The sequence below is a fragment of the Aquila chrysaetos genome, chromosome 2, assembly GCF_900496995.4.
Source record: "Aquila chrysaetos chrysaetos chromosome 2, bAquChr1.4, whole genome shotgun sequence".
Classification (NCBI taxonomy): domain Eukaryota; kingdom Metazoa; phylum Chordata; class Aves; order Accipitriformes; family Accipitridae; genus Aquila; species Aquila chrysaetos.
In genome coordinates, this window is record NC_044005.1 from 72,828,529 (window position 1) to 72,850,204 (window position 21,676).

The following is a 21,676-nucleotide window of genomic DNA, read 5'->3' on the forward strand; positions in this document are numbered from 1 at the left end:
GACCAGCCTAATAAGTGAAAATATAAATCATCGGCAGTTTTATCAATATGCCAAGCTGTAAACTGCAGTAGTTGACAGACTGGCTCACATTCACTTTTGTTGACCTGGTTACTCTCTGGTAGAAACACAAAAAGGTAACTGCCTCCAAAGTCACACAACCATCAGTTGCCAGAGCGTGTAAGCAAGTAATTCCCTAATTCCCTATCATTCATTCTGTTGGGCCTGTGAAAACAGTTCATATATCTAAGATTTAAAGCACTACAAAGGCCTCAACTCAAATGTCAAATCAACAGCCTCTATCTGAAACAAATTTCTAGGGGAGAAAAAAAAAAAAAAAAGAAAAATAGCGTACCTGTCATGACAAGTAGAACTCCTACTAACAATAGTAAAAAGCTAAGCATGTGCTTTATATATAGGGAACCAGAGCATAACTTTTGATAAGAGATGAATTCTCCTACATATATTGGTTGCTGAATGCTGAAAAGCCTCCTTTGTCTAGCATGAAACTACAGGGGCTCATCACAGACCTAAAAGAAACACTGTTTGTCAACAATCTGAATATCTGCCAGCTTCAAAAGATTTTGAAAATATTACTTTACTTGCATGAGCTAAACCGATAGCAAAACAGAAGTAATTAATAGGATAGCCAAGATCACTTCTAAAAAACAGCCAGCAGTGAGATAAGAGACCTTTGAGCAACAATAAAGAATGGGAGAAATCCACCAAGCTGGGTCATGAGCAAACATTATAACCTGTGGCAGCAGAACAGGAGACAGCACAAGTGACAAAGTAATAACAAGAAACCAAACAGCGTTATCAGAGGCAAAGGAGCAGCTCTCTGATCACTCAAGAGGTTCTGCTCAAACTATAGTCCATGGCTTTTGACATGAGATGGCAATGGAAAGTAAAGACCTTCAAGAAAAGAGTAGCTTCAGCAACATACTGCAAAGAAATGCACAGACAGCTCGCAACCCAGCTGCCATGTCAGTCAGAGCAGATAGGCAAGCACATTTCCCACAGAGATGCACAGAAAACTGGCAATTACTGTTAGAGCAGTTTAGTAGTTGCCCTCTAGAACTGGCAGACATGGCAGAAACAGTCAGAATTCAAATCTTAACAACAAATAGCTAGAGAAAGGCCACATGAGACTGGAGAAGAATTGTACAGAAGCCTCTTCATCAGAAGTATCTAGTGACTGCAATTCCTCCGCTTCCCAACAGGGGAAAATAATCTCACAGAAATGCTTTATCTAGAAACAATTAACCAAGACAAGTGTCAGACGATGGAGCTTAGAAATATACAGCACAGCTCTTGAGACCTGGAAATAAAATCAAATCTTATCAATTACAAGCCACTCGTTTGTCTTATATTTACATTAACTCTTACAAAAAGAGCCAGAATCAAATAACATATAAAAATTGTCAGAAAGGAAAAAAAAAAAAACAACAAAACACCAAACAAAACACAATTCATTGCTGCTTAAAAGAGAAGGGGAATTAAGGCTGAAGAAGCAAATTAATAATATCAAATACAGCGGACTCGTAAGGTTGTGTCTCACCAAAAGGGAAAGGAATTGAAAACAGATCTCAAACTGTAAAAAGAAGGTGGTGACACAAAGAGAAAGGCAGTAAGGACACCACAACTGAGAGAGAGAGAAAAGAGAAAGCAAAAGGATAGAAAGATAAAAGGGACCACACATGACTCTCTTAAAGAAACAATCCAACCCCACTATCAAGAAAAGCAGAGACATGGTGATGACAATAACATGGCTGTTGCTCCTTCTCCAAGTTTATGGAGGAAAGGAAGCAGAAAGTCTAGATGCTATATTAGGACAGGTTATTAGAGAATATGCAAGAATTAGATGAAGTAGGAGGGAGCACACCAGAGGACTGAACCACAGTTGGTTAGGACACAGGAAAACAAAGCGTGCTTAAATTTGATGGAGCTGTACAGGGAAAGAAGAGCGGTTACGACAATTGGAATGGAATCTAAAAAATCTGTATTCAATTACTACCATTACAAACACTTTTCATAGGTTTGTGAAACACCAAAACATCATGAAAACAGGGCTCAACTACTACAGACATAAGGTTAAGGTTTCCTGTGAGTGGGAATATAGGAAAAAGGGTGGCAGTGTCAGAGGGTGGACAAATCTGATGTTCTGCATGCAAGTAAAAGAAAAGAGTATTTTTAATGTTTGAAACAATCAACGTAAGGCAACATTTTTTCAATATCGAAGTTATTTATGCCCTCCTCTGAGGCACCACGTCCTTTTTCTAAGTATACTTCTATAGTTATATACTTATCCCAACTTTCAGTAAATACATCAACAACTTGCCTTGTCTCTGTGAGTCAGCTGCTGACTAATAACATCTTCACAAATGCTAGAAGATGGAACGAGGTTGTGCAGCTGGTAGAAGAGCTCCACACTCTTCTGATGATGCTGAGGAGTTCCATCACCCAACTGGTCCCAAAGTGTTAAAGCTATATGCTTTGTACATGGAAATAAAAGTTGCAAGAGACACAAGTGAATGAGTATCGTGCCTTGTTTTGCTTTAGACTACATTGAGCTCTATGCAATGATGAGAGACATTACATCTGATGACACATTATGACCAGCAGGCAATCTATAAAACTATTCTTTTTTGTTCATAAGAACATAAGAAACTGTTTGAAGTACTGCAATAACTTACTACATTAAAAATTCCTGTTAGGAGTCAGAACTCACAGGAACCTCCAGAAATAAATTTTCATTGAAATATAATTAACTATGTAATATACCCTGCTGATGATTATCTTTTGTAAATGGTGTCTTACATAAATCACACAAATGCAGAGATTGTGTTTTACCAGAGTCCTACACTACGCACATCTCAGTTTCATACCTTTGCTAATTAATGATGCTATTTAATCAGGTTTTATTTATATTTTAAAAATATTCATTCAAACAAGGATTTTCACCCGAGCAGTAAGACAATCACAGTGGGAAAACTTACTATGTATTTTCATTTAGAGTCTGACACAGGTTACAACTGTTATCAAAATGCTCAGCAAGAAAATTTGGTTTACCATACCAAGGATGGTAAGTGGCCAAGACCGTCAGTCTTTACAAGCCAGGAAAAGAAGTCTATAAAGAAAACAGCAATGAGATACTGCATTATACCTTGAAGAAATCTGTCTTTTCAGCCATATATCTCAGATTGCCTTGAGTAAGAGGAGGTCTGATGACCACAGCCACTCTTCCTTGGTTAGGGCTAAGAGGCTGAGCAGTTTCCACACTGTTCAGATTTTCTCCAGTGACAAGAGCAACTGATTGAGTCAATCCAACCAAGTCCATCACAAGGGAAATAGTAACACCCTGAACACTGAAATCGCTTGCTTGTTTGCAAGCATTCATTAAAGTCTGTAGCCACAGTGGAGGCTGTACTTGTTCACAGTCTGAAATAAAAATCACAGATTATACATTCATTTAACAGTTTTAAATATTATGTATTTTTCCTCTTATATCTCATAACCATATACACAATTGTCCTTTTTCTTTCACATTTCAACCTGCCCATTGTATGGGTTTAGGAAAATGTATGCAGGAGAAAGATACTTCTTGATGTATCTCTGTCTGTAATCTAATTAAGAATGCAATACTGTATCACTTCAAACATTTAGTAAGCAAAAATAAATAGGAAAATTTGAACAAGAGAAAAATAAGTTTTATGGAAATGCATCCATGCAATTTCATGTTTTAGACAAAACTGGACTTTTAGTAGTTTGCACATCCTTTCATTCACTTTCCTTCTTCAGGAGATTCTTGACCAGCAATCAAATCTTAACATTGTAGTTTGTAGTCTGGAATAATTCTGTAGTATTTTATATATATGTAACAATATTATATATGTTATATAGATATTATAATATACATACAGAATTATTTACATATATTATTTATATATCTAAGCTAAGTTTAAACTGACCAAAAAAAAAAAAAAAAAATAGAGGTTTTCCTGGCAACACTTTAAAAGTAAAAGTATCTGTGAAAAGTGATGTTTTGGGTGGAAGAAACTTGATCCTATTAGATCATACTCTGCTTTCACTGTAGGGAGTTGTTTTCCTCTTCTTGCCACCCCCTCACTTAATACCATACACTGGCCTGATAATGCAAGCATCTTTCTCTGAAGTTCACAGTCAACTCCCCAAGTGAATAACGCACTCTTTTATTTTAGAGGTACCAAAGTAATTTTTCATAAAACTTCAAAAGGACCCTACTGATCGTGTTCCTAAAACAGGTAAATGCTTCTAGAATCAGACACAAGTGCAGAAGTGTTATTTAATGGGCATAAATACAGCATCTGTTTAGAATTAAGAGAAGGATGACACAATTTCTAATTTATATCCATAATAGTTAATTTTGCAATGTAAATTAGAGCCTAAATATACCTAACAATTCCACATAATGTTCCAGAGTTTACAGATATAAACATTATTCTGAGCTTGACTCAGTTCCCTTTTTAATTTCTTCAATTAAAAATACCACACCTTTATCTGAGAAATTAAGCGTGCAGCAAAATTTAAGCACAATTATGTTCTATCAACATCAGATTAATTTGGTCTCCTTCAAATAAACAGACTGATGACTCTCCCCATTGATTAAAGGCAATTGGTCACATCACTAATGCAACCCATCAAAAACATGTTCCAAATTTAGAAACCCTTCAATAACAACAGCCTCTTCTGCAGTAGAAAAATATATCAAAAGATGAAGAAAATGCTGGTGTGCGAATTATGGTAACTACCTTCTCCCATTCTCCATTCTCTGTTCCGCTGGCATTCTCGGTTACAGGAAGCAGGGCTCCTGGGAGTGTTATGCAGCCCCATTCCCAACACTATTCCTGTCCACCCTGCCATTCCGTATAACAGATGTTTACATACGAAACAAAATCCTTCCCATTGATTTAAACCACCTATAATTTATGCTTATTCCTCAAAGTCACACTGTTTAATTGACTGCGAATGCAACACTACAAATGGGAAGGTCCAGATGATGAACAAGAAATGCAAATCCAAGACATTTAACAAAGTGGAAAGGATTCCTAGAATCACTGCCTTCATATGAGGCACATACTATTTAAGCTCTACAGGCTTTCTACTTTAGAGTTTACAAGGCAGCAATAATCAAAAGTGCTATATCCACAGCTATAAGCAAGCAGCTGATTTTTTTAAGCATTTTTAGTCTTCTGCCACAAGACTCATTTGTAGGCTGCTAGTATTTGGAAAAAATAAATAAATAAATTAAACACCCCATATTTTTCAGGGTCATGCTATAGAAGACAAATATCCTGTGCTAGATCTTTTACAAAAGGTAGCACCCCTTTAGCATTGCAATAGCCTTAATCAATAAACAGCTGTAACCAAGTTGCCTTCAACTGACATAAATATTTGATATGTCTGGATGTCACAAAGTCAGCTCTGCTCCTGGCTGTATAATGAAGACATATACAACATATCTTAAAGACTACAGGAATAGAAGCAGTAGTCATGTTAAATCAACTTGCTTGTGTCCAAAAGCCAAAAAACTATTCATCTCCAAGCAGTGCCTACCACCTACCCTTTCAATAGATTTTGAAAGTTGTGGATAAGAACAAAAAACTGCAACCATGCATGAAGTTTCCTAGAAAAAATAAAATCACAGAAGACAACTGGCAGTAGCCAAAATTATTATAACTATTGCTTGCATGCTCCAAGCATATCTACCATGATACCATTTTAAGGCAGCAACTCTGAAGCTACAGACCAGCAGTGGAACCAAAATTAGAACTGTAAATTGAAGACTTTACAAACTGTAAAAAGGAATGTCCACCTAAAATGTCACATTTTACAGTAATCCAGAACTGTCAACATTTTAAGCACATTTCTGTATCTGTATCTTCACACTTCACAAACCCCACCATTTTTATTTTGTTTTCTAATGCAACTGTAGCTAGATGAATTGTTTGCAAGAGCTGTTCCTTTAATAGGAGCAGAGTAAAATGAATTAATTTCTTATCTGGTATGATTTTTATTGGACAGCAGTTTATAATATCCATGTATTGCACAAAGTGATCTGTGTGCACATCAATCCAAAATTGCTAAAATGAAGCTAAAAACATACTTGATGTCAGGTGTGGCTATTACAAAATATGACAAAGAAAACATTTTGGATCCACACAGTAAAAAGGAACATCTGAAAATTTAGATTCTACTCTCAAGGTTCAGTTTGCATAATTTATATTTGTCACCCCAATATTAATTAGTGTCAAATCCCATGCCAGCAATATTCTTAAAATCTATGAGAAAGTAGTTTAGTTTCCAAAAAGCAAACCAATTGATACAGAAGGAAACTTGCATTTCTGAGAGCAACAGCAAACAGTAACACACACAAAGCATGAATACAATTACTTATAATTTTTTTGGGGGAAAAAAAAATATTAATATTTTAAAAGCAAACAACAAAGAAGAGTGCAGCTTACCAACTTCAGGCTTCCCAGGATGTAATTCCGAAGTACGGTTTCCTTCAGCAATGTAAACAGGAAAGCTTGAACATTCAAGATACAGCTGACAAGCAGCAATGAAGGCAGGAAGGTATTCTTTCGGTGTTTTTTTCTTGTTTGTTTTCTTCACCTTAGCATCAACTTGTGATTCTCTGTCCCATTTTGTGGTCTGTCCTTGCTCTCTAGTGGGGTCTACTGGAAGCTCTGCCCCTAAGGGCTGAGACAAGGAGTTACTCTGAATGATATACAGGTTGATAAATCTGGTTAAAAACTGCTGGACATACTCCAAACAGCACTGCATTGCAGTCTTTTGGATCGTTTTCCCACTTCGAGTTGCTGTCCCCTGTGTCATCATGGAAGGAGGCTGTACAATGGTTTCCTCAGATCCTACAGTTGATGCTGTCTCGGTCTCTGAGGATGTGCTACCAATAATAGGAATGCCTGGTGCACTGTGACCTTCATTCAGTGCTCTATCAATGTCATCAGTTGTATCTGCCTGGTATTGTACAAACTCAGTGAACCCACTTTCTGATGATCGACTGCTTGGAGGATTTTCACCATCTTCAAACACTTCATTAGGATTTTCAAGTGAGACTGACGGCACCTGAGTGAGATAAAAGTTTAATGATTGTTCAAAATGGGTTATTCAGGTTCTAGAGAGAAAATATTTATTTGCTTCTCCATTTGAAAGTAACAATTTTATTCCACAGTTTTAAATCTATTCATATAAATATATTTTATGCAAAATTATGTTTGGTGTTTCAGTAAGCTTGCCAGACAAAGCTAACTTAAAAAAAAAAAAAAAAAAGCATTGTTTATCAAGTAAAATACTTAAAATATTACTGCTTTTAACATTTTCTTCATATCATAATCATGTCTATTTTTTATGAAAGAATGATGAAATGCATAGGCACAGGTATTATTAATTTATACAGCACCATAAACTAAAATATTCATACATCAAAGAAAACCCCTCACTTCCAGCAGGAAGCAGGACATTGAACTATGTTGCTTATGGTCACTTTAAGCTAGCAAGATTCTTTTAATACTTTAGATTTTAGCATGTTCTAAAAAAGGACTAGATATTTATCTGTTAATCAGAAACTGCTGCAGTCATAAAGGAGTAAAAAATGCCTGCAGGCAAAGGAGACAAAAAGAAGATGTCAGCCAAGAACAGGAATACTTGAGAGAATAGGAAAAAGTATACACTTCTCTGATCACACTTTTGAAGTTCCCACTGTACAAGTAAATAACCACATTAAATTATTTTAACCTAATAACTATCTAGATATACTACTAATAGAAGAACCACAACTATTAAAGTTTTGTCTCATTAGGAAGGCAGGATCAGTGTCATTTAATGTTACAACTGTAAGTTGTCAAAACACCTTGAAGTAAACTGTGGAGCAATAAATGAAGAATAAAATCTTTCATAATCTAAAAACATTTTTCGCACTTCCACATTTATACTAATAAAGCCAGCTCAATTTCTCAATAAAATTTATGCTCTTTGACTTAAGAAATTGTCTACTAAATGTGGATGGAATCTTAATTCATAGATGTATATATGGTACAACTTTAACTAGCATCTTTCTTCTTATATACCAATCCTGAGATTTGGAAGTTGAGGATTTCTTTCAAATACAAAGTTATAATTATAAAAGAAGAAATAAACTTTCATTTAAAAACTACTAACTATTTGCAACTAGAAAGAAAAAAAACAAAACATCTCCTAGAAACAAGAAAGAATGGTTGTTCCAGCAACAACAGTTCTTCATGACTCATTGTGTGCCTTAATTCCTTATCAGTTCAGAATATGCACAAATCTAATGAATGATTTCTATTCAAAAAGAACCCATAGTGGCTTTCTGGGCTGCTCTAACCCCCTGTAGTCTTGTTGGTAACTGGTAGCACAGTCTCTGCGTCCTGGTGAGAATGAGAAACAACTTGTCGTGGTTTAACCCCAGCCAGTAACTAAGCACCACACAGCCGCTCACTCACACCCCCTCCACCCAGTGGGATGGGGGAGAAAATCAGAAGGAAAAAGGTAAAACTCATGGGTTGAGGTAAGAACAGTTTAGTAGAACAGAAAGGAAGAAACTAATAATTATAATAACAACAATAATAAAATGACAATAATAATAAAAGGATTGAAATATACAAAAAAAAGTGATGCACAATGCAATTGCTCACCACCTGCCAACTGGTGCCCAGTTAGTTCCTGAGCCATCCCCTCCCCACCAACTGCCCCCAGTTTATATACTAGATGTGACATCACATGGTATGGAATACCCCTTTGGCCAGCTGGGGTCAGCTGCCCTGGCTGTGTCCCCTCCCAACTTCTTGTGTCCCTCCAGCCTTCTTGCTGGCTGGGCAAGAGAAGCTGAAAAATCCTTGACTTAGTCTAAACATTACTTGGCAACAACTGAAAACATCAGTGTTACCAACATTCGTCTCATCCTGAACCCAAAACACAACACTGTACCAGCTACTAGAAAGAAAATTAACTCTAACCCAGCTGAAACCAGGACACAACTTAAACAAAATCCATGGATCAGTGGGAGTAAATGCAGGGAAAGAACATGTCCACATACTTCTCATCTAGCTATCTTACCAGCGATGGCAGATGTTGCCTGAGATCTAACAAGCCCAGAAGTTGCCTTGCTATCTGACATCCTAATCACTAGCTGTCTTAAATACAGAATTTGAGCATAATCTAAAAATCTGAATAACTTTGTCATGAATAAAAACAGAGACACCATTATAAATGGTGAATTGCATCTAGCTTTACTAGAGATAGAGTAAGAATGAAAATGAAAATTTGAGACAGCTTTCACTGTATCCTGTGTTAATATATACTAAAAAACTTGGAAAGACCTAAAGGGTGACCCTGTCTTATAAAATACAATGTAAAAGAGATCAAAACCATGGTAATTAATGTCACTCTATCTCTTAACAGAAGCCATGGCCACATATGAGTCAGCTGTAATTGAAAGAAAAAGGCCATTGAAGGTTCAAAGGGCAACATTCAATAGAAAGAGGCTTTATTAAAAAAAAAAAAAAAAAAAAAGCAGCAAAAGAACAAGAACAGGCAGGTATCAGCTGGCTAGAAAGACTAAGGATAAGATCCTGCATAAAGGATGTTGGAGTCCTAATGGACAACATGAACATGAGCCAGCAGTGGACTGGTAAAGAAGGCCAATGACATACAGAACCGTATCAGCAAAAGTATAGCCAGCAAGTAAAGAGAAGTGATCAGTTCCCTCTGCTCAGCAGGTTTAAGACCACATCTGGAACACTGTGTCCAAGTTTGCACTCATTAGTACAAAACGAACATTGAAGTACTGAGTAGAGTCCAGTGGAGGGCCACCATAGAAGCACCCGACATGAAAGGAAAGCTCAGAGTTGGATTTGTTCAGTCTTAAGAAAAAGAAGGCTAAACTGTGCATGGGGAAAAGGTGTCTTTATTGCTGTCTATGACTTCCGATTACATAGTTAAAAAGATGGAGGCATGCTCAGAAATCCACAGTGAAAGAACAAGAGGCAACGAACACAAGCTGCAACAATGGAAATTCTGATCAAATAACACAGTGCAAACAAGCTGTACAGAGAACTTGTGGAATTTTTACCCTTGGAGATACTCAAAACTAAGCTGGATATGATGCTGAGTGACCTGACCTAGCTTTAAAGTAGAATCTAACTTTGAAATCAGCCCTGCTTTGAGCAGTGACCTGCAACTGTCACTTCCAACCTAAATTATTCTATGATGTTCCTCTAGTTTCTTCAGCTGGAGAACAAGGATTTCAAGGCATGTCACTTATACCTTACAGAGCCATGGTTGCGTAGACCAAACTAGACAATGTAAAAGAGAAAGAGAAAATGCTGCAGGATGGTTTGTTTCTTCTATTTCTTTATTAAATGATTCTAAGAACTTAACAGTGACAGTAAAATAACTGATTGGTATTAATCTGATGCACATAAACTGGGTGAGAGGAGAATTTACATATGCCTGATACGTAACCAAAATGGAGAATTCTTTCAAGTCCAGTTATTCTACATAAGACTCTTGAAGTGCATTACAACTTCAAACCTTAGTTGATTAGTTCATTCTCAGGCCCTGATTCTGATACAATTTATACATGTATAATATTAAATCTAGATAAAAACTCTTAAGAATCAAGACCTTTTACCACAATGAAGTGCACAACTATAATTTCTTTTGATGATCCAAGTTTCACATGTATTGTTGTATATTAAACTAAATCTAATCAAAGACTTGTAGGTGGTTCTGCACAAAAGTAGAAAGCCCACTTTTCCTTTCCACAGAAAAAGAATTTTTCCAAGATGCTGCAAAACATAATTATTTACCTTTTTATTTTCCCATTCTTTGATGGAGCTGCTGTGTCCACTAGGAAGCTGCAGGATACCATCTGTACCAGCAGATAGCAATGGAGGTTGAACCTTACTAAGGATCTTCGAGCAGAGTCTGAGAGAATCAGTAAGCTCAGACAAGTGCAATGTATGAAGATGGCTTGTCAACGCAGAAATCATCCTGAGCAACAGCTGAGGCAAGTGCTCTGTCTGTATTTCAATATAAGTCTCCTAACAAAGTAATAGCAAAACCCATTAATTGTAACACCAGATCGCACCCTGAAAGTTATTTTCTATAACAGTGCTACCTATCATTTGCTTAACTGTGTTCTAAACATGTGGAACATGGAAAAAGGAAAATTAATATCTTAATATCCAAGAAAAAGAAAAACATGCTTTACTTACAAAATATTTACAAAATTAACTTTACAGTTGGGTAAACAACAAATAGAAATATATTTAGCTCTTTTTCAGAATTTTACATCTTGTTCATTACACAGCACACACATTACAAAACATAATAAGGCTAAAGAATGCTACTACTATTATTTTAATAACCTTAATATAAAATCTTAAGAATGAAAGATAAACAAGTTAAGAACTAAAGGGAAAACAGGCTGATTGCCATACCTGACACAGCACTCTCATACTTCTAGTAGGCTTTGAAATGAGAAAGCAAAGAATTGAGGAAAGACAGGTATAGAAAACAGTTCCAACAGTCTTTGCTACATTAAGCAATGCCAACAGAAAAAGAAGATACATCTTACCATGACATTTAAAGGAGCCTTAAAAGAAAGCTGTGTACCTAAACTAGCATATCAAACTACAAAAGACTATACTTGTAACAAATACAGTGTAGTTTTAGAGAAAAGAAATCGAGGACAGACAAAAATTTTCAGGTATAAGCATCATAAACCCCACTTTGGTTATATCCAACCAATTTATCAAGAATCATACAACGAAACCAAAATGTGTCCTAAAGGTGTCCACCAATTTATGGCAATATATTTTCAGGAAAAACAATTAATAAAGCAGTTATAGTATTTCTGTAGACTGTAAATATACAGAATCCCAGTATTAGCAATGAATAAAGCAATTCTTACCAAAGAAACTATATCCAATAAAAAATCCACTAACAAGCAGAAATTTGTCAGGGGTAACTCAGATTGCTCACTACCACCTCCAGGCCCAGTTTGAAGTCTGGCATGTAATGTCCTCCTGCAAAATTCAAATAGGGTTTTACAATATTCTTCCCGCCCCCTCACATCGACAATGTTTCTGTAACTTAATGCAAAGCTGTACACATCAGGGATAATCCCCACAAACAAATAATCAATCTCATTTTATTGTTAAGTAGCTCATTTGGCCCATTGCATGCTTTCAGAAAAAGCAACAAGCAGCCTTTCACTGTAAACCAGTCTTCATTCATAAAATAAGGAAACTCAGGCTACAAAAAATTGCATTTGTGACTCCACCATATACAGCAATATTTACTAGTATAAGCATGGGCACCAATAATAGAATTAAGGGATAGTGTTACTGGAAGCACAGCAATTTTGAAGAGATCTAAACCCAAGGCATTAAACACTTGAGATAAAGACAACCAAAAATGAAATAAAAGGCCCATGAAGCTTTAAAGCTGTGCAAGAAGAAAACAGAACGAGCTCTTCTAAACATCTGCTTCAACTCCAGCTGACTGCATTGGTTTACTATTGACAAGAATTCATAATCTGATGAGTTTTAGTGCTGAGTGAAGTAAGAACACAAATCCCCTGTGAAATCATGTTGCAATCTGACTATATTACAAGCAAAGGATATGAACAAAGGAATAAAATTTTGTTTCTCCAATTCATTTATTCTGCTGGGGGTGGTGGTGAGGGCAGTGTCACATTTTCAGCAATAGTTAGTTATGCTAATCCTTTCCCTCTCTTTTGGAAGGGTTCATGAACATATATGCCAGGGCTGGAAAATGGATTTATTTGAAATAATAGAAGCATTACAGAAACCAAGTCTGAAACAGTGACATTAAGTATTTATCAAAAGATTTTAAAAATATTTTTTAAATCATATTTAAATTGCATTCTGTCAGTAACCTATGTTTGAAAAGTAGAACTCTCCTTAACCCATACCTCCACTGGGTTACTGTATCTCTCTAATAACAGATAATTTTCTTCTTAAAACTAGCAGCCTGCTTTACAGTTCAGTGAAATGGTCCCTTTGTGTAAGTCATAACACAAATTCTTTTTCACATTCTGTGCTCCTACCCAGAAAGACCTACCATTTCATAAATTACTCACAGATTTGTTCAACTGTAATACCTCATAAAGGATGACTTGAATTCAACTCACTGAGCCCTTATCAAAAATAGCTTTGAGAGAAGGCTCAATAGCAGTGAGCAACACTTACACAGTAGAAAACACTAGATACAAGAAATCCTATTTTTAATTTTTAGTGGGTAAAAATAATAAGAAAAAGCCGAAGACAAATTCAGAGGGATATCTGAATCGCTTTAAAAGTAATAAATGTGATTTAGCAATCAGACTAGATGATATAAAGATAACTTACAAATTCATGGTTTAAAATCAACTGGTTATGTTTTCACTTAATGGTGTATCTTTTTAAACAGGAAGACAATAACTTACATAACACAGCAGCTCATGTAGGAAAAAAAAAAACAGAAAAAACATTCTCCAGATCCCATTTATTATTAATAAGGCAATCTGGTATCCATGCTTACAGTAACATCTACTTATATGTAGAGAAATTCTCACCTGCTCGTTAGTTGGTTGTAGACTGCTTTCTTTACTTTAGCAATTCAGTGCAATACACAAAAATTAAGTCACAGACATGTTGGAAAGGATTTCATCTAGTCCAACCTCTAATACTGAGCAAGACTACTAACAACGCTAGATAAATTCAGCCACAGTTTTGTCTAGCAGAGTCCTGGAAATCTCCCAAGGAAGCTCCACAGCCTTCCTGGGTAACCTGTTCCACTATGTTCCCGGCAAAGCTTTTCCGAAAGCCCAACCTGAACCCCTGAGGCGCTTGTTGCTGTCCTTACCATCAGCCATTACCAAATGTATAGCTGTATCAACTTTGTAAATGCCTTTCAGAAAGTCATAGGCTGCTATTGGAGCCCGCTCTTTGCCAGGCTAAACCAAACTCACCTACCTCAAACTCCCATGCAGTGTCCTATGACTCTGACCATCTTAGCAGTCCTCTACTAGAGCCTCTTCCGTTTCTCAACACTCCTCCCCAAGCAGGGTGCCCAAAGCTAGACATGATATTCCACATGTGACCTTAGAAATGCTAAGTGAAAGGAAAAATAACTTCCTTTCACATGCTGACCACGCTCCCCCTAATGCAGCCCAAGACACAGTTTTCTTTACTTATGACAGCACACTGTGGGCTCATAGACAAGTTAGTGTCCAAATACCTTAACACGTTATTAAGCTATTCCATAAGCAATGAAAAAAAATTTTCTACAAATTTCATTTGAAACCCCTACATCATCTATCCCTTGCCACAGCAGTAACACCTGCTCTCTGGTGGTCCCTTGGTCCCCCTCTCTCCCATTAATATTTTCAGTTCTTGCTTATTTACTATGTTCCCTCCCGTAGTCCTCCTTGCTACATACAGGACTCCCACAGCTTTTCTTCCCTAAAAGAGCGGGGCAAAAGATAACATATTCCACTAGCCACTCTTGGTAAAGCTGATGGGTTTGCTAGACACCCAATGAGTAATCCTGTACTGGACAGACAGAACAAAACAAACTAGCTTTGAGATCACTCTGGAGTTTTCCCTTCAGCAGAGGTGCTAATTCTGTCTTTTGATTTTATCCAGACACTGAGTTCGTGAGAACTCAAGTTGCTGATACCACGAATCACATCTGATTGAAATTGGCCACAATATTGAAGTTAAAGGGATGGGGAAGAAAAAGACTTACAGACTAAATGATCACATTAGAGTAACTTCTTTGAAGACAAAAAGCTTATAAAACAAAAGTCAACTTCAACTTTACACATACAGAGATTAAGTATTATAACCTACCTACAACATTCTTCAAACCAACGAGCAATGTAATCCCACATATAATAAGGCTCAAAGGAATTAAAGAGAAGATTGGCAGTTTTAATCAATTCTGCTGTTTTCTTGTTTTCTCTCAGTTTGCTGAAAGAAAATAAAAAGAACATTTTACATTTTTACATTTCATTTCTGAGTTAGGTAACTACACATCACAGTGAGTTTACCCACTGCCAGTTTACACTAAGAAATTATCCTCCCCTCATCCCTACAGTGGTTGTTGCTCTAGGGCTCAGTATATTGGCGGGCTCCTCATATCAATGTCTTTTCACAGTTGCTAGGTTTCTTCTCTATCCTTACTTTAGTATTTGCCTTCTAACCACATTTTTAAAGATCCATTTTCCCATGATCGTTCCTACAGCTGTTTCTCCCCCCAGCTTTGAACTTCCCTCTTCTCCCCATGTTTTAAGATATTCAACTCAAATCTTGAAGCTCTTTTTATCCCCGTCTCTGGCTGTCTTCTAGACTAAAAATGAGGAGTGCTACAAGACAGCTCATCAGTCCACTTTTTCTTTTTTTTTTTTTTTTTTTTTGAAGAACACAGATGTAAAGAATGCCACAACTAATCTATACCATTGACATACTGACTTCCAGCTGTATCAAGCAAGCATTTTTGTCATGGATAAAGAATAAAACATATGCTAAATATTAAAAAAAAAAAAAAAAAAAAGCCACAGCCCGTCAGACCTTTGCATTGAACACAGAAGTTGCAATTAATGTCAATGGATCCTGTATCATGATGAAACCAGGTCACAGTCCCACAGGCTTCACAGTCACGGTTTCAACAACAAAAAGATATATTATTTAATACAAAATACAGTATACTCATTATTCACCTGCTTAGCTGTGTGTGGTCTTTGTTGAAAGAAGGTTCTGCCTGAAGCTCCAGTTCTGCTTTGCACTGTGTATATAATGTTCGAAACACTTCAATCAATACATCCTCTAAGATCGCAGGGCCTAGGGAGAAATACCAGCAATCACAGTCTTATGCATTATAGTACCGCTAACAGTCCACGTCTAAAAACTACCCAAATCATTAGCTAGCTTTGGTCACTGAAGCCATAAAATTCCTTCTGTTCAATTTCACAAACTACCTCAATTTCAGACGGTTTTTTTGCATTCCAGAAATACACAGGCAATTGCTATTCCCAGGAGTATACAAAGCACAAGCAGAGTTCTTTTCCCATACAATTTGTGTACAACGACTGCTGGATACAAACACGCCTAGTTCAAAAGCTATGCAGTCACATCAGCATAGCCCATGTTCAAGCCAACACACCCTCTTTGAAGGATTATTAGCTCAGCTCAGTAACATGTAAATGTGACTACATGGATTCCTGATCAAAGGTAGCTTTCAACCAAACAGTTTCAAATATCCACCCGTAAGCTAGCTCATGCTGTTATCATATGGAAAATAGACTCAAATATTTAAATGCAAATACGAGGTTAAATATTTTGAGCATCTTCCTTCCTTTTAATTTGAGGCACGTTTTCTTTAATTCCAGATATAGTCTGCAGGATACTTTTTGAAATAGCACCTCCTTCAGATTTGACCTAAATCTCAAGTTTGAAGAAAAAAACCCAAACTTATTTTGAAAAGAGTTCACAAAGTGATTCTGCTTGAAATATCCTTTGCTTTTTCATGCTTTCTCCTAACCTCACTGAGCTGCCTTCAGTGAAAGTGCGCTCACTGAGTTAAGTAGAGATCCTATTAGCTTCTTCCACCTCAGTTTGCTGAAAGAATCCTCATACCTCTGCTTACTTCATGAAATCTTAACATACACATTGGCCCTGAAAATTTAAACTGACCTCCAGAAATCACAAATTATCAGGAAGATGACAAATTATTGTCAGATACTTTGTTCTTTGCAGTCTGTCTTAACCACTTCCATTCAAGTTGTACTCTTTAATTGTTGTATTTTTACGCTTTTATTATCCCGTCCCCAAATCTTAGGATAGACTTCAGAAATTATTTTGATCTTTTCAGTCACCTCCAAAACCGTTATTCCAAAGAAAAAGGCAAGATATTCAACACTTAACTGTTGTAAATACTTTTGCCTCATCTACTTTTGTCCCATAGTCCTCTGCAGATACCTGCTAAAAAGTGCATTTAAACACTTAAAACAGGGGAAAGGAAAATTAAGAAAAAAAAAAAACACACCACCAAAAAAACCACCAAACAAATGACCCACAAAGCCAAAGAAATACTGGCTTCCTCTGGATAAATTCTTCAAAAAAAAAAAAAAAAAAAATTGTTTTGTTGTTAATATCTCTTATCTCTGTGTATATTAGAAGAAAGAGCAGATTATTCCCAAAAGCAACAGCTGAGATTTAAAATAGTGAAAATCACTATTTGATTAAAGAAATGGAAAAGATCCAATCTGCATTTCTTCCAACATGGAGTCAGTTCTCTTTATGACTTTAATTTACTATTTCCTGTGTTGAAAGTAGAAGAAATTGCACTTGGTAAAAGGTAAATATAATTAATATATTAAATTATTAGTTTGGAAGATCTAAGAAATCTAGCTAACCTGCCAGTACTAAGAAAACAGTTTTTTCAATTTGACCATCAAGAGAGAAAAATTCTCAAAGGAAAACCACGTAAAGCAATTTAAAGACTAGCAATAATATTAAGTAATATGAAAATTACCTAGTTCAGGCTTATCCAGCAAACTGATAAGAATTCGAAAAGGCTTTAAGTCTTGCATTAATGTGCTTTCTTCTCCATGCCCATTAACTTGTAATATTCCAACCATTGCCTATGAAGACCAAAAGCATATAACAACAACAAAACCAGAAAACAGTTTTTTAAAGAAAGATGCAATAAAAAAGCTATATATAAAGGGAAAATTCTCAGTAGTGGAGACCACTATTTCATTTTACTGCAGCTCATTCTCTCCATGCTTAAGTATTCTCTCAACTTTGCCTATGAGAATACTTCTGTGGAACAGAACTTGGTAAGTTTTATATACTTAAAGTCAAAATAAAATATTATAAACAGATACCAACTCAAAATTTCAGAAGAATAAAAGAGAAGAGATGAAAAGTGATGAAGAAATTGTTTGAGAAGGTAAGGCATGTAGATATTAAGGGCTTAAATAATAATCTGTCCATCTAGGATATACCCACCTATGTGGCAGAAAACTTTCTTGACTAAGTTGAGTAGAAAGCAATGACAACTTCAAAACAAATGGGAAAACTGAGTTTCTACATTGAAGCAGTTTAGGGAACGAGCTGCAGAATTAAAAAAAGTCCAATGAAAGTGCCACAGATTTTGCTTAGTTTTCTCTGTGGCGGGCTTCGCTGTCTGACTCAGAACTAGTTTGTTTCTTTTAGAGCTTCTTCAAAAGGAGGACAAAGAAGAGAAAGAAGAGAGATGGGAAAGAAGAGAGGCAGGAAAACAGGTTTGACCTCGCTATCTGCTATAAACCAAGTATTATCAGCCAGTATCCTGAAAGAAAACTCTTCTGTACTTGAATATGCCTTTAGACAGTCAGAATTTTCAGTACATTGTATCAATGAATAAGATGGGGGTGGACTGGATAAAAGAACAAAGAGACTGCTAGGGAAGAAGGCAGAAAGGAGAAATGCTTTTGAAGTCTTTCAAAAGACAGCAAATGGTTTTAGAAGGCATATGCAATTTGTGTTATGTAGAGCAAACCACTGATTTTAACATCTGTAAAAAAATTTTAAAGCAAAAAACAAGTGAATTATCTCTGTTATAAAAAACGGCCACTCTCTATTCTACTGTAGCAGTAGTACCTGCTACCAAAAAAAAAAAAAAAAAAAAAAAGGACTATATCAACTCTACACTGTTGTTAAGTCTTTTCAGACAGAAAAGCTTTAAGGACTGATTAAGCTAGAAAGATAGACAGGTTTAAAAGGAAGACCACAATCTATTAACAAATGCCTAAATGTTGCTAAAAGCTCACCACATTTTGTATAAAAGGTACATGTCAAACTGTATCTCATTCAGGCCTCTCCTCTACACTTGAATAATTTCCAAATCATCTGCCATGAGAGGCAGAAGGGTGACAAGAGAAGGGTGAGAGAATGCCAATGAGGTGCTTGCTGCACTGGAATTCTGGGGTCTCTTGCTCATCAGCAGAACAGCAGATCTCATTCAGGTAAAACTGAAAGTGCTAGCTCTATGCTAGATATCAGCTTTAAGTTGTGAGGAGCTAAATATTCTTATCTCAGCTAATATTGTAATGCCCACTCCCATTCCCATATATAGCACCGCAATTCTGACTGAATAACAGAAAAATCTGGACCTTATCAATTTGCTTTAATGATAAAATATCTTCCTGATTTCAAGATCAGACTCACAGCATCTTGAAAGACATCTGTATACTTTAATTACTGTGAGAGCACAGTTCTTGAGGTCAGATGATCTCAGCTCACTTAACAAGGCTTTAAGGGTCAAATAGTATGACTGCCAATTTGCTCGTCTATTCCTGACTGCCAATGGACAGCAGAAAAGATGTCCCCCTTGCTTAGAGAGGACAAAGACCCTTCTTAGTCAGGCCTTCTAAATACTATCTGATCAAACTTTTCCAATTCCCAAGACACAGAAAAGTCTCCTTATCTACAGAAGTAGAAGAGACTTTTCCAACTCCATTTTATGAAAGAACAGGCTCCAGTGTGCTGGGCTCATAATCAAGTATCTTCCATGTGTGCTACATTCATAGTGGAAGAGAAGAGGGACAAATCTAGTATTTGTCCTGATCATACTGTTATCCTAAACAAACACATTATCCCATGTCTTCATTTTTCCACTGAGGAAGTTTTAGAAGAGTAGGACACAACACCATAAAAAGACAGAAGTTACATGGCCACATTGAAAAGGCAAGTCAAAAGATAAAGATACAGTAACTTTGATCAGCATCCATTTATGAAGATATATGCGACAATAAAACATCGTATAGCTACCTGGACTAACATTTCCTTAGAGAAGGTGTTGAAATAGTAAGTGGCATGCTCCTCAGGATTGCTGTGCCTTGTACTTCTGGGTCCTATAAGGGCACCATTGTTATCAAAACCTTCAAGCAAACAAAAGACAAGGCAAATGAATACTTGTCTCAATAGAATAATTTTGCCAATTTCTTTAAACTAGAAATCAACACACTAGCACTGATAACTTACCAAGATGAAGTCCAAGTAATGTTGGCAAGAGAAAGATGATTTCATAGAGTTTAATACAGGAAACTAAGTGATACTTCCATGCAAGCAGTTTGCACACAACTTACAAACTTTAGTTTTATGCGACATTATTAACCAAATTACTACTTGTACAAAAGAAACAAATGTTCACAAACACTGCACGAACCACATAGTCCTAGAGTATCTTCAAAAAAACCTGTCCCACAAAAAGATTTCAATATTAATATTATTATGAGAACACAAAATTCAGTATTTTAAATATAAAGAGATAATCACCAAAACACGCTGACATGACTAAGGCACTTAGAGAGACTATCAGTCACATTACACAAAATCAATATTTTAAATTCAAAATTACATGAAGGGGGCAGATCTTTGTTTTGTAAGTTTGTATCTTTTCTTTTACAAGTAAATATTTTATTCTACAAAAAATAGGCCTAAGGAAAAAAATAAGAATTAAAAAAAAAAAAAGTCAAGAAGTCAGACAGGATATCACCCTGTTCCACAGAAGACTTTTCCACAGTTTTTGTGCTGAAGTGACAAAAATAGAATGAAAGCCTGAGAAGATGCATGCCCTTTAGCAGCAACTTAAAACAATAATTGTTAACAATGACTAAACTAACCTGGATTTAAAGATATGTAACATGATTTTTATGCCTAGGGAATGTTAATACACCACTGCCAGCTATAAAACAACAGGAAGGAATACCCGACATCAGAATTAAATAACTTCATATAGAACATCAGACTTCAAAGAGTCCTCCAGTGTAACTGACTCCCCTCTCCCAATGTTTTATATTAGGAGTAGAATATCATGGTAATATAAAAGCAGCACAGTGTCAAAAGAAAAACAAGCAAAAAAGCTATATGGCCAGAAGGTCTGTCCAAATATATAGCGAATGGAGGCACTAGCTGTTCACTAAACAGGACCAGGAACAGTCACTGTAAAACTATCTTCTGAAGTTATATTATCTTTCAGTGGAGACTATGCTCATGAAATAGCTGTAGAAGAATGTTCCACAACTAAAAAAGCAGCATGATATTTTAAATACATAAAATATTTTTTTCAATGACAGCAAAAAACATATATAATCCACCAAATCTAGATGAAACATTAGTGCAGTTTTTAATCTGGAAATTATTTTTTCCCTAAATTGGAAAATGTAGGTATGGAGCATGACAGTGCATTTCACTGTCTTTCTTTAAAGATGAGTAATTTGCAAGTCAGTGTCTTGAGAAATGATTAACTAAAGAAGCCAGGATTTTTTCATATTTATCTTCTAAATCCCTGCAACTTCTACAGCAACAAACCCAATCCCCTCATGCAAAACACTGTTGCTGACTTCATCCCTCCCTTTGTAATTTCAATTCTCTCTCATGTACCTTAACTACTTACTTCCTTGCTCCCCAATCACCCACAAGCTACCTGCCTCTGATGTCTTAACTATCAGCTGGAAAAGATGCAAGAGCTGCTGGGAAGGGTTCTGGGTAGCCTGAGCAGCACATACGTGCTTGCTGGTGAGCTGGGAAGTCAAACA

At 36.2% G+C, this 21,676-nt stretch overlaps 1 protein-coding gene across 6 annotated transcripts in view; it reads right to left on the bottom strand.

The window, feature by feature from the left end:
- Positions 1-21,676, bottom strand: part of DOP1A (DOP1 leucine zipper like protein A) — a 70,287-nt gene that overhangs the window by 27,131 nt on the left and 21,480 nt on the right. For 2 of the 6 annotated variants that reach the window (XM_030034207.2, XM_030034213.2), the window contains exons 8-17: positions 19,908-20,017; positions 17,626-17,734; positions 15,812-15,932; positions 14,943-15,062; positions 11,996-12,110; positions 11,523-11,552; positions 10,890-11,123; positions 6,501-7,125; positions 3,164-3,438; positions 2,339-2,491 (exon numbers count right to left, since the gene is read on the bottom strand). In XM_030034207.2, coding sequence (XP_029890067.1) covers positions 2,339-2,491; positions 3,164-3,438; positions 6,501-7,125; positions 10,890-11,123; positions 11,523-11,552; positions 11,996-12,110; positions 14,943-15,062; positions 15,812-15,932; positions 17,626-17,734; positions 19,908-20,017 — 1,892 coding nt within the window. The remainder of the gene's footprint in view (positions 1-2,338; positions 2,492-3,163; positions 3,439-6,500; positions 7,126-10,889; positions 11,124-11,522; positions 11,553-11,995; positions 12,111-14,942; positions 15,063-15,811; positions 15,933-17,625; positions 17,735-19,907; positions 20,018-21,676) is intronic. The other 4 variants (XM_041121859.1, XM_041121868.1, XM_030034264.2 and 1 more) reach the window with 3 other exon arrangements.